General features: G+C 48.6%; 1 protein-coding gene across 2 annotated transcripts; it reads right to left on the reverse strand.

The window, feature by feature from the left end:
* Window positions 1–3,422: 3,422 nt before the first annotated feature.
* MAL (mal, T cell differentiation protein) lies at window positions 3,423–9,503 on the reverse strand. 2 transcript variants are annotated; one of them, XM_061461365.1, is made up of 4 exons: window positions 8,768–9,503; window positions 5,498–5,665; window positions 5,212–5,340; window positions 3,423–4,963 (listed from the first exon to the last, which is right to left on the reverse strand). In XM_061461365.1, the coding sequence occupies exons 1-4, from the start codon at window positions 8,852–8,854 to the stop codon at window positions 4,889–4,891; spliced, it is 459 nt and encodes a 152-aa protein (XP_061317349.1). In that variant the 5' UTR covers window positions 8,855–9,503; the 3' UTR covers window positions 3,423–4,888. The 2 variants fall into 2 exon arrangements, with proteins under 2 accessions (XP_061317349.1, XP_061317348.1); XM_061461364.1 differs by lacking the exon at window positions 3,423–4,963 and having other exon boundaries at window positions 4,975–5,340.
* Window positions 9,504–13,015: the final 3,512 nt, after the last annotated feature.

Here is a 13,015-nt window from a genome sequence, read left to right on the forward strand (position 1 = left end):
TCCAAGAGAATCCACACAAGCCTTGCAGGTCCTCCGTGCTATATAAATGAGAAGCTGCAAGGTAAGGAAGTGGTTGGGTAAATACCATTTGCTTTTACAGAACTTAAAGTAATTTAACGACCACAAATCTTCCGCTTTCCCCAAGGTCTGCACATCAGTGACACTTGCATCTGCTCCCATGAGAGTCTTCAGGTCTTCTCTGCCTTGCCTCTGCTCTCTGGAGGAGGTTTAGGGCTCTTCTCAGACCCACGGGACAGTAACTCATGTTTGAGCACTTCCAGGAATAAGACATTTCCGTCCCTCAAAGCAGATGGGTTTTGGGTTTTCAATGCTTGATTCTGTTAGCATAAAGGAGACAGGAGCAGGAGGGGGCTGTGGTTGCTGTACAAAGATGGGTAGGGAATGGACTGTAGTTGGGTCAGGAAAAGGGGACACAGACCGGGCCATCTGTAAATCTGATTCTGCCACAAACCCACATGGAGTTTTGATTCCTCCATAGAAGTCATCTTTTGTGGGTTTCCTGTCTTCACAGATTTGTTCATATTAATACAGATGCTTGTAGAGATGCTTTATCCAGCATACAGTTCGCTCATCACTCACAGATAAAGCTGACTGTAAAATGAGAAACATCAGAAACTCCTCCTACATTTTCCAAGGAGCTGGCCATGTGTTTTTATCAAGTTTCTTTGCTTTCAGACAAAGCATATTCTCCTGCCATTCAGGAGAAGATGGAAATGCTTCTAACTCACTGCCTCACTGGAGGCAAGGTATCCAATATACAAATATTTGGGGAACAGCTAACATTGTGGTTAAACTATTCAACTAAGCAAGAGTAACCAAGATTGCAATCTGGGCATGGTTAATGAATGATATGTCTGTAATCTTGTTTTTACCACAGGAGCTGAGGGTTTGCCTACTTTCAAGTGGGTAGTTTGTTTTAGCTAAAGTCTAATTGCCTGCTCGGTAGAGTAGATGCCTGCAGACCTCGTTTTGGTGAGGAAGCTGGAGGAGAAAAGCAGAGATGGAAGCTCCAGTTATGCTACCAGTTGAGATGTGGCTGTGAGGATGCAGTAGGCCACTGTTTTTACCCCCAGACAAGTACCTCCATGGGAGAAGGATCAAGCCTCAAGTGTTCATCATGCCAAACCTTTCCAGTGGGGTGACAGCAAATTCTCAGGCCGATGCTGTCCCCCCCAGGGCTCTATGTGAGGATGAGACCTGATGCACGGATGGTAGGTGGTTTGTAGTTCCTAGGAGATTATCTGAGCCCTGGGCAGCATCTTTTGCTTCAGAAGCAATGAGGTGTGCAATTTTCCAGGCATCACCCCAGCACTGCTAAGGCTACCACTAAACCACATCGCTGAGCCTCATCTACATGGTTTCTGAACACTTCCAGGGACAGTGATTCCATCACTGCCCTGGGCAGCCTGTTCCAATGCTTCATTGCCCTCTCTGTGAAGAAATTATTCCTAATATCAAATCTAAACCTCCCCTGGTGCAGCTTGAGGCTGTTGCCTCTTGTCCTGTCGCTTGTTACTTGGGAGAGGAAACTGACTCCACCTCACTACAACCTCCTTTCAGGCAGTTCTAGAGAGTGACAAGGTTCCCCCTGAGCCTTCTCTTCTCCAGACTAAACACCCAGCAGTTCCCCATCACCCTTGTGCTCCAGACCCTTCACCAGCTCCATTGGCCTTCTCTGGCCCCACTCCAGCACCTCAATGTCTCTGTTGTAGTGAGGGGCTCAGAACTGAACACAGGATTCAAGGTGCAGCCTCACCAGTGCCCAGTACAGGGGGATGATCATTGTCCTGGCCCTGCTGCCACACTATTGCCAATACAGGTCAGGATGCTTTTGGCCTTTTTGGGTGCCTGTGCACAAGCTGCTCACGTTCAGGTCCCTCAATCAGCACCCAAACATGGCTGTGTTAAAATGACAGGAAAGCTGGGTGTGATGGGGAATGGCAACCTCAGGGTGCTGCTTTCATTTTCTCCTTTTACCACCATGCAGGGACTATGCTTATTGCTGCAACCCAGCACCTGACAGGTGCGATCCAGCAGCTTGATGCAACAGAGCCACCCCTCACTGCACCACTATCCTGTGCTGGAGCCCAGCAACCCTGTGCAAATAGGGACACTCGTTCATCATCAAGCTGTTCAGCTGCATGGGATTGAAGTTGGGGCCACACTGGGAGGGTTTGAAAGTGGCAGCACTGCTTTGTAGCAGCTCGTTTGGATGTTCCTATCCCTGTGGTGGCCCTTCTCTCTGTCCAGCCCTCCTCAGGCAAAGACTTGGTGCAGTTTACTGTGCAGCTTCAAGGCTTCCTTCTCAATGCCGTGTCCATAACATTGCCTGAGCCAGCTCCCAGCTACCCTGGGCTGATGAGCCAGGCACCTCCAGTGCTGGTTTACAGGAAGGTTACTTTGGTGGGGCCAGAAGGAAAGGGACAAGCAGGTGAACTAGTGCAGTCTGGTGTAAACCAGTGTGTGGCAGGGAAGGCATAAGCAAAGGAAGAAGCCAGGCAGAAAGAACTGGGGAGAAGAGATGGGAGCCCTGCCAAGACACAGGCTGCAAATGCGATGCCAGCAAGGCATGGGGACATGGATGTGAGGGGACAGAGAGCACTGCTTGGTGTAGAGGTGCTGGCCACACCTGGGTGCAGGAGGTGGACAGAGAGTCTGCACCCCAGGGTCCAGGGTATGACTGCAAATGTCTGCCTTTGTAAACAGACCCAAGCAGAAATGTGTCTTTGTGTGTTAATGATAAATTCAGGGGCGTTAATAGAAGCAGGGAAAGTCTGGGCTCACACACACCCACACTCGCCCACGATGACAAGATGTTTAAACCAGTTTCAACAGGATGCTGCTGAACTTCAGAACAAGTGCCATTGTTCCAAGTGGCTGTGAGTTCCCTCCCTGCTCTGAAAAGGGGTTTCTTTTCCTATCTATCTCTGTTGCAATCAACTTTCTGTTGTCACACTAACAGGAGCAGAACAGGTCAGGCTGGTTTGCAGCAAGAAAAATACAAGGAAAAAAAGAATTTAAATGTTTCCCTCCCATTGCAATTAAAAAGCTTCAACCCCAGCCCATGGTCACAGCTCAAAATTGCCCCCTGGACCTAAAGCAACAGAGGTCCCTTCAAGTCAACTTTCATTTCCCTTCTGTTCTCATCCTTGTTACTACCCAGGACCTTCAGACTAAAAACAGAAGCATTTTTTGCCCCACAGGCTGGAAGTGCTAATTTGGTACCACTGTTTATTAGGCACCTCTAACATGTGGAAACACCCTTCTTGGGTCTAAACCCATTTAAGTTAACTCACTGTCGTGGTTTAAGCCTAGCTGGTAGCTAAGCACCACACAGCCACCATGCTCCCCCTCATGGGATGGGGGAGAGAATCAGAAGAGTAAAAGAGAAAACTCGTGGGTTGAGATAAAGACAGTTTAATAGGTAAAGCAAAAGCCATACACACAACCAAGGCAACATAAGGAATTCATTCACTGCTTCCCATCTCCAGGACAGCAGGACTTCATCACATGTAATGGTTACTTGGGAAGACAAACACCATCACTCCAAATGTTCCCCCATTCCATCTTCCCCCAGCTTTATATGCTGAGCATGACCACATATGGGCTGGAAAATCCCTTGGGTCAGTTGGGGTCATCTGTCCTGCCTGTGTCCACTCCCAGCTTCTTCTGCACCTCCAGCCTCCTCACTGGTACATGGTATGAGGAGCAGAACAACTCTTGAATCTGTGCAAGCACTGCTCAGCAATAACAAAAACATCCCTGTGTTATCAACAGTTTCCAGCACAAATCCAAGACACAGCCCTGTACCAGCTACTGTGAAGAAAATTAACTCTACCCCAGCCAAACCCAGCACTTGCTCAAGTTAACTCTGAAGTCATTTAAGCATTCAGGTGAACATTGTCCCTGAGCTGGTTTAGCCCCTGGCCCCGTAGGCTTCCCTTGCCAGAAGAGCCCTCTCACTCGTGCTGAAGTCTGTGCCTCCTCCCTTGGCATTGCCCTGTTACAGTGCAGTGCTTCTGAGGCTGTACAGGGCTGTGTACCTGTGTGCAACAAAGGGAGAACAGCAGAAGACTCTTGCCTATCTGCAAAACCTCAGCCAAACTCATCTTCATTACAGCAACACAGCACTGGTGTATGTGAGAGCAGCCATGCACCAAAACCAAGTTGATTGCCTCTGCTTATTCAAGATGTTATTCTAATAATCCATACAATTCTCCTGCAGTCTACTGAGCACCTTCTAAGCTGTAAGGGAATGAAAGACAGCGGTAATTCCTGGCATTATGGTTGTGCCTCATAATTCAGCAATACGCTTCCAGGGGTTGCAATAACTTGTATTGCCCTGAGGCAAGTTAAATTTTGCCCCCATTTCTCATCACAGAGATGGCACTTCCAGAAACTCTAGGAAAATGTTCTTTTGGCACAGCAGGTTTAGGGAGGGAAACAGGCTTACATGGACAGGCGGCAATTATATATAAGGTGTCATACTCATGCTCCTTAGTGCTGGTTGTGCAGGCTTCCCCTGAAATTGCAATCCTGGAGGCATAAAGGTACAGTTCAGGGAGATTTTAGCACTTTGAACCCAACTATATTATTCTTTTTAAAACTGGATGTTTTCTATTTGGTCCCCAGTTACCAGCATCAAACTGTACCAACCAAGAAGAGGGTGAAGTGAAACAGATTGTGCAGGATATGGCTTACTCTGGTAGGCTCTTTGTCTTCATTGCCATGGTCCCACATTAAAAGCTTCTTGTTTTATAGTATTTACATTAAAAAAAAAAACCCAAACCCAGCCTGGAAACTGCAGTCATTGAACAACTTCCATGTTCATGGGGTGACCACAAGACACACTTGCAAGGGGAGGCTCTTAGGATGATTTCCATCGCAGGAGCGAGAACACCTTATGGATCACATACACCAGGGTAGCTAAGAATGCAAATACCTATAATGGAAAAACACATCAGCCAGTTAACTTTTTATTACATGGTATAAGTTCCTGCTCTAAGCAAACACCTCATGATGCATGATATTTCTATTGACTCTCACATGTCTGGAGGCATTCATACATAGTAGTACTGGGACTAGTTTCTCTGCCCCATCCCTGGATGATTGGTGCAAGTAAAGATTTGCCCTTGAGGCTGCTCCACAGCCACCTCCTTGCCTTCCTTCCCCTGCTTGACAAGCACTCACCACTGCAGCAATGTTCTCCCGGTATCTGTTCGCTGGTATCACAGGGAAACCAAAGATATAGGTGGAGTAGGCCTCCAACACAGCAGCACTGAGGTAGAACAGAGCTGCTGTTGACTGGCAGATGGCATCCTAGGAAACAGGGATCCCACAGTCATTTCCAAAAAGGAAGCATACTGAGAAGGGGGTAAAAAGGAACCCCAGCCTGTGCAGTAGCAGGAAAGGAGATAGTTGTCCACCAGTGATAGCAGGGAGAAGAGAGGCCCTGAGATTTGTCACGTCCACTTACCAAGGTGACCCAGAAGCTGCTGCCCCCATGCACGCTGCAGATGTAGAGGCACAGGAGGATGGTGGACATGACGAAGCAGAACACAGAGACAAACATCACCCAGCCTTGCACCATGGGGAGCGGGACCTTTGAGGATGCCACCAGGATCCAGACAAGCCCCCCAAAGATCTGAAAATGAAAGGAGGAGAGAGTGTGAGCATGGGATAAACTGGCTTATCCAGGGCAGAGCCAAAAGCCATGCATACCTCTAGCACTAGCACTGCACATGGCAATATCCCAGGGATGCTCTTATGCAATTGAGTTCAGTTGCAATTGCCTTCATTTGAAACTGGGAATTTAGCTTGGAGCATCTGTCTCCGATGGTGACCCAAAAGAAGCCTCTCTGTAACCCTGCCTCTTGGTGTCACTGCCCACATCAGTGCGCTCAGGACGCTGGTTTCAATGAACAGGCTTGTTTCAGAAAGGCACATTTGGTTCACACGCAGTGTGGCAGATCCCTGAAAGGAGTGGTGTCAAACTCAGCCCACCTGCACAAACAGCATGGCTTTAGCGAAGGCCACATGCAAACGTTACCCTGAAAGGACAGAGAACAGGTTGAAAGGAGGTAATACGGCCAGTTTTACTCTCTAGGGGTTTTTATAGCTGCTTTCATAGCACGATGTCCCATGCTAAGAATGTGTGAGCTGCAAGTGGTGCCTTTGACCAGAATATGCTCAGCAGCTTTTATCTGCTATAAATCACTCCAGTTATTCCCAGAACCTGTGCAAAGTTTTGTCTTTGCAGTATTTAGGATGAGGAGCTCCTCAGTTGAACCCACACGGCAGAGAAAGGAGACCTATCCCTCATCACTGACTGGTCTTGCATTTGCAGGCAAATCTCCAGAGGTAAGAGAGCTTCACTGACTGTAAAATCATTCTGACCACCGAGTCCCAGGCCAGCTTTCTCCAGCATCCAAGTGCCTACTCATACAAATCACACAACAATCCAACAAATGCATTGGAGGCATTCTGCAAGTGGGAAAAAAGTTTCAAATCTATGATACCCAAAAAATGCCACATCATTTGTGGCAGCCCACACTTGTAGGAAAGCTCATTGCTTCCATTACACAAACCAATACACTAAATCAAAGATGTGGTTGAGACCTTGCAGATATCTGAGTGAAAACAGGTCTTCCAAAGTGCTGCTGTTTCAATGTCTCTTGTAACAACCGAAGACTGACGCTTGAAGAGTAATGTAGTCCCTGGAATAACTCATGTGGGACACCATGAGAGCATTGCAGCTAAAGGTCCTGGAGAAAGCCTTACAGTTGCTCCCTTAAAATCCAACACAATTGGGGTGAGATGCAAGGCTGAGGGAGAAGCATCACTTCTCATTTCTTACCACTCGCCATCTCCCCTTTCTGCAGGATGTGATATCTCACTCAGGCAAGTATGTTTGACATTTTCATTAGTGACTTTGATTTCATGGTGCTGTTCAGCAGACTCATAAAATTGAGGGAAGGGTCAAGAGGCTTTCAGTAACAACCCATAGCAAGTTGGGGACCCATAGCAAGTCACCTTCTACAAAGCAAACATATCTGTTTTCAGCCTTTTTCAGCTTTTCCACGTAGGCCTGGCTATCCATATATGCAAAAAGCTCTTCAAATAAAATACATTACAAGAATTAAACCCAGACTCAGAGAATAAAAAGGGTAGTTTTAATCAGCACATCCATATGTGGCTATCGCCTGAGCTGCAGGCAGGACCTTCTGGCATTGTCAAGACTATCTTAGTATTTTAAATCCCAATTTTCGTTTTTATTCTGCAGTTACCCTATTAACCCACTGCAGTCAGCCTCAGATTCCTCTAGAGACTGGGAAACTCTTTATCCTTCCAAATGCTATGATTCAAGGCAGCCGCCACCTTTGTACACAGCAGAGATAATACAGCTGCACAACCTAGAGTCATACACTTCTGGAGATGGGGAAATCTGGTTATGCAGCATTCTTCTTTCCTGGGTGGTTCCTGAGCCTTCAGGATGCACATTTCCAGACCTTATCCAAACCAAGGGATAGGGTGCTTTTATTTTTTGGTTTCATTAAGCAAGCTGCTTTGCCAAATCCCTTGGAGACAGGAATTTCAAACAGCTCGAGGCACAGCCAGTACCTTGGTTAATAGCATGATGAGCACCAGGACTAACACAGCCCAGTGGCAGGGATGGCTGGCTATAGTCTGCCCATCCAGAACCTCAGCAGGGACTTTTCACCCTTTTTCATGCAGCTGCAGAAAACCAGGAGCTTATTCTTATGTGCTGGGCACAGAGGGCAAGTCCCCAGAGCATATTTAGGGCAACTGAAGGAAAGCCTTTCCCTACACACCAATACCACCTGCTTTAAGCTAATTCCTCTTTGCTTGACTGCTGTCACTAGCAGAATGAAGTAAACATTGTCAATCCCAGGAGTGTGGACTGAGTTGGGTGACAGGAAAGGATTTGGTCCCAGATCACAAAGTTAAAGTTTTTGGCATGAAATAATCCAAATGCCATCCTACAACACAGCCAAAATCCTCAGTGCTGGATGAAAGTAGTCAGGCTTTAGAAAAAGCCTCTCAAACTATTGTAAGAGAGGAGGTTTCATGGCTGGGGGCAGAGAACACACGTTAAAGATTATAGTTAAATTTCAGATCTCTGCTCACAGCAGCTGCTTTTAATCACCTGTGCCAATTCTGGTAAGATGATGATCTTCACCTCCTCAATAACATTACAAACTAGGAAGAAGTTCTAAGGTGTTTGTTCACCCTTTGCTCACCCGCTGTTGCACACATACCCAGATCTAGAGCTCTGCACCTCCAGCTCAGGAATGCTGCAGCAGTGCAGCTTCAGCAGCCTGGGCTCTTTGCTGCTGCAAACAATTAACCTCAGAAAACTTTTAGCCCCTGCTTTAAGCAACCAGTTTATCCTCCGCCTGTATCAGGTATTAAACTCATCTCGCAGTTAATGAATTGCCTCAATTTGCAACCTAATTTAAAGCCACCAGTAACTCCTTGAACTTTGTTAGGCAGGCAGTTACAAAAGGTTTCAAGGACACACCAACATGCCCCTGCAAACTAAAGGGAGGTTCAAAGTCCCAGCTTAGGGCTTGTGCTTCTCTTTGAGGTGGCTGACCCAGAGCCTTGTGGCTCCTGAGCCACACACTTAGTGCCAAGTCTGAACCCCTCAGATGCCTGCAGCATGAAGCGTGCAGGATGCCCACAGGCAGCATCTGCCCTCCCCCAGGGAAAAGCCAGCACTCACAATTTCAGGAATGAAGAGGACATCTGGGAAAGTCGTCAGGACAGACAGGCCGCTGGGCAAAGAGGTGGTGGAGCCTGGCGAGGACATGGCCAGCGTCTCCCACGGTGACTATCAGCTGCTCTGGCTCCAGCTGCTGGAGGCAAATGCTGAATGCAGCCTCCTTCCTTCCTTCCTTCCTCCCTTTTCTCCCTCCCTCTGTCTCTCTTCCTCCTTTCCTTCCTCCTTCCTGCTGACAGCTGAAGAAGCTGTGAGTGGCACAGGTGTGGCCAAATGCTTTGAGCAAGGCTTACTTGCCTGAGAGGAGCCACATAGGAGGTTTTCAGATGTGCTCAGCCCTGAGGCATTCTGAGCAGAGCTGTCACAGGTTGAGCACGCAGGGCAAGTCCCCGCGGGCTGGTGAGGGCCATAGGGAGGACCTGTACCCATCCAGCCGGGCAGCCTCTCATCCCCTCTATTTGCACAGGAAGTCAGCTTGGCCCCCACCCACATCAGCTGGCCACAGCAGCACCCACAAAGGACAACTGGCAGCCAGGGCAAGGCACGGAATGCCAGCTATGGGCAAACAACGGGGCTGAGAAACGTCTCACGGATGAAGATGTACCTGAAGACAAGGGCACTCAAATTGCAGGGTGAATCGATTCCATCATCTCGGAAGGAGATTGCATATGCCAAGGTAACAAACATTACCTAAAAGAATGAGATTTCCCAACATTTTGCTTCCTTTCTGTTGCTGAGGGTTTTTCTTCAGCCTGGAGTCCACAGGAGTGACTCATTCTCCTCTCCATAATATGTAGTGTTTGCTTCTTTCTACCACGTCACTTGGATGCCCACCAAAACCACACGCTCTTTTGGCTAAGGCCGAAGTCATGAAACACCAGCAATAGAAAAGGAGCAATGTGACAACGCACATGCCTGTGGACCAGCGACCTAGGGAAGAAGTGCCACTGAGCCAGGCCCATGTGTGGTGCTTGCCCTTCTGCAGCTGCTCCCATGCACAAGGCTTTGGTGCAGGGTCTGGAGCTGGGGGCTGTTTCTTGCAGCCTTAGCAATTGCCTGCCACCAAAGTGTTAAAAGGGCTGCTGTCCCTTTGACTGAATCCTAATTCCCTCTGGGTTTGTTTACAGTGATCCGTCAGGGGATAGGTAAAAATGAGGCTGGGTTTATGGTTGCATTGTGGACAAGGATGAGAAAGAAGGAGCCAAGTGTGTTAACACTTAGCTGCTCTCAGCTTCCCGCGCTTTAAAGAAAGACCAACACGGCATCCTTTGAAGGTGTAGGAGGACTTCGCCAAAGACCTGTGCTATTGTGCTATTTGACATTAACATGCCTGTGGTATAACTCACTGACCCTTGGTCAAGTGTTCAAGGCAGGACTGAACAGTGCTTTGAGCAAGTGGGTCTAGTGGAAGGTGACCCTGCCTGTGGCAGGGGGTTGGAACTGCTTGGGCTTCAAGGTCCTTTCTAACCCAAAGCGTTCCGTGATTCTATGAATGTGTTGGTGAGGCTACATGAGCCAGCTATGTTAGAATGGTGGTATCTGCACTGTTGGTGCGTATTCTTCTGGCTGGAAGCATGATGGGCTCCTTTTGCAGCAGGCGGGCAGGAAGAAGGAAAGAGGGAATGCTCTGCAGGGCAGAAAGGAATAAACATCTACCTTGAATCCAGGAGACACAGAGACACTGGGGACATCAAGTGCAAGAAAGGAATTCAGTGCGACAGTTTTCCTGTACAGCTGCAGGGACAGATGACCGGAGGACTCTTCAGAATCAGAAAAAATGTGCAAATGCTTTTCATGAGCAGGTTAAGTGAGGGGGGCGGGCCCCATTTGAGGGACCTTCCCACCCTATTTTGTACAACAAGCACAACAAGGCGACCAGAACAGTCATCCTCAGAAACAGACAGCGTGTCACTGGGGAAATAACAGGCAGGACTCTGGCAGCAGTTTTCCAGCAGCCATCAGTAAGTTGCAAGAGACCAACTTCTGTTCCCCTGCCAACGGGAACTTCAGGTGTGGAGGCTTTCTGGAGCCCTCTTTCAGGTACCTGCCCCTCACAAGGTGTTATGCTGTCAGAGAAGGAAAGTGATTTGTTGCTCCCTTCACGCTCTTCCCTCTTTGTTGTCATTTTTTGTTGTGCTTGCCTGAATACACCTGAACTACTGCCTCATTTCTTCCTCTGGGTATTTTTTTCTGGGAAGGGATGGGAATTTAGCTCACAACTGAAAAGAACATCATTTCATTTCTAAATTACATGAATGAGTTTTCAATTCCATTTAATTTTGCTTTGCTCCTCCTCCCTTTTATTATCAATTCATCACCGCCCCGCAGTAACAAATCAAGTTGCTCTGGGGACACGGCTGAACCGTGTGGGGCTGGTGCACGTCCCGGAGGACAGACACAATTCCCTTTTCAGAAGCCAGCCCAACTGTGTTCAGCACGAGCGTTTGTTTTCATGGCTGCTGCAGCTTGTGCTCTGCCTGTTCTCATCTGTGTCTAGCCACAGCCAGTTATCAGACTCGCCTCCCTCTCCATAAGCAGTGGCCAGGCAAGACACACATGCCTGAAACCAGAGGCGTTCCTACGTCCGATGACCTCACAGTGGGTGCCCTGCCACTGCTGTCCTGATAAAGCAGCACCAACAGCTGGGAGGACAGAGAGGTGGCTGTTTCCCTCCTGGGATGCTCATGCCCTAAAGCCACCATGGAGCCAGACCTGCCTCACCCTCACAGAAGGCTGGAAGCGTTACCCACCCACAACCAGCTCCTGCAGGAACAATAGCCTTGATTATAACAAGGTTCAACACCACTTATGGTTGTGCCCTCCAAAGATGAGGGGCCCTGAGGAGTGCACATCAGCATTTGGGTCTTTTTGGCTCTTTGGTAGTTTTGGAACTCTCCACCTGGTGGCATTTTGGGAGCTCTCATCCCAAGGCTTTTGGGGAGCGCTTCACCATTTGGCTTTTGGGAGACCTTTTGGGGAGTTTTGGGTGCTCCCTACCTTGTGGCTCTTGGGCAGCTCTCCCCGCTGGGCTTTTTTAGGAGATCTCCACCCTGAGGAGCCATTTTCGGGTCTGGGAGTCCTTCAAGGTCTGATCCCTTTCTGGAATTTATCATGACGGCCAAGTTTGGAATATTTCAGCAGGTGACCCTGGAGGAGAGCTTCACCTCGCCAACCTGCAGGACTCCTTCACGGCGCATCCCACCACCAGCTGGCCTTTTCTGGGAGCCATTGTGGCTTTGGGGATCAGTTCTGGGGCTTGGGAAACTTCTAAGCTTGGGGTTTTTCATGGGAATTGGGAATTTTGGCAGCTCTGCACCCTGTGCATTTTGGCAGCTCTGCCCCTCAGAGATTTCACAAAGCTCTGCCTCCGGGGCTTTGATGGAGCTCTCCCTCAAAGGATGTCTGGGGGCTCTCCATCCCAGGAATCTGGAGAGAGCCCATTTGAGATTTAGGAAGACCTGGAAGATTTGGGTTTTTTCCTGGAACTTACCGTACCTGGCATTTTTGAAGTGCTGTATGACGTGGCCTCAAGGAGTTCATCAGCGTTTGGGCTTTGGGAGCTATCCACTCTTTGGGTTTTTTGGAAACTCTCGACCCAACAGAGTTTCAAAAGCTCTCTAGCCTAGGGATTTCTGGAGGGCTTCAGCATGTTGGGGTTTTGGGAGCACTGTAAGCTTTGGGTTTTTTTCACTGGAATTCTACATTTCCCGGCAACCTTGGAGTGCTTCAGCACGCAGACCTGGAGGAGAGCATCACTGCAGGGACGCTCCACGCCATGCCTCTGAGGCAGCGCATCAGCTTCTGGGTTTTCTGCGTAGCCAATTTGGTGTTCTGGAGTCCTTCCGAGTTTGTTTTCTGTTGTGGAATTCCATCACAAATGGAAGTTCTAGAATGCGCGGAGGAGTGCATCAGCTCAGCAAGTTGCGGGACTGTTTCACTGCACAGCTGAGAGGAGTGCAGTGCCTTTGGGGTCCTGGGAGCTTTCCAACCTTTGTAGCTCCCCACATGGCAGCATTTTGGCAGCTCACATCCCTGGGGCCTCTTTTTGGTTTTTGAGAGCCTTTTGAGGTTTGGTCTTTTTCCTGGAATTCTGCAAATCCAAGCTGGTTTGGACTCTTTTACCTGACGACGCTGGATTGGGCACATGGGCCTCAAGGATTTCATCAGCACTTGGGTTTCTCAGAGCTACTCAGCATCCTTGGGCACATCTGACCTCGAGGATTTTTTGGAGCTCTGCACCCTGGGCCCTTT

This window comes from Pezoporus flaviventris, unplaced genomic scaffold (assembly GCF_033815535.1).
Source record: "Pezoporus flaviventris isolate CSIRO_AGI_PZ_B2104156 unplaced genomic scaffold, CSIRO_AGI_Pfla_v1 ptg000031l, whole genome shotgun sequence".
NCBI lineage: Eukaryota > Metazoa > Chordata > Aves > Psittaciformes > Psittacidae > Pezoporus > Pezoporus flaviventris.

Excerpts from the sequence above, each read along its gene's own strand:
- MAL (XM_061461364.1), bottom strand. The coding sequence starts at position 8,854 with ATGTCCTCGCCAGGCTCCACCACCTCTTTGCCCAGCGGCCTGTCTGTC. Across the intron at positions 5,666-8,767 it reads TCCTCTTCATTCCTGAAATT|ATCTTTGGGGGGCTTGTCTG; the intron begins GTGAGTGCTGGC and ends TTTCATTTTCAG. Across the intron at positions 5,341-5,497 it reads GCAGCTTCTGGGTCACCTTG|GATGCCATCTGCCAGTCAAC; the intron begins GTAAGTGGACGT and ends CCTGTTTCCTAG.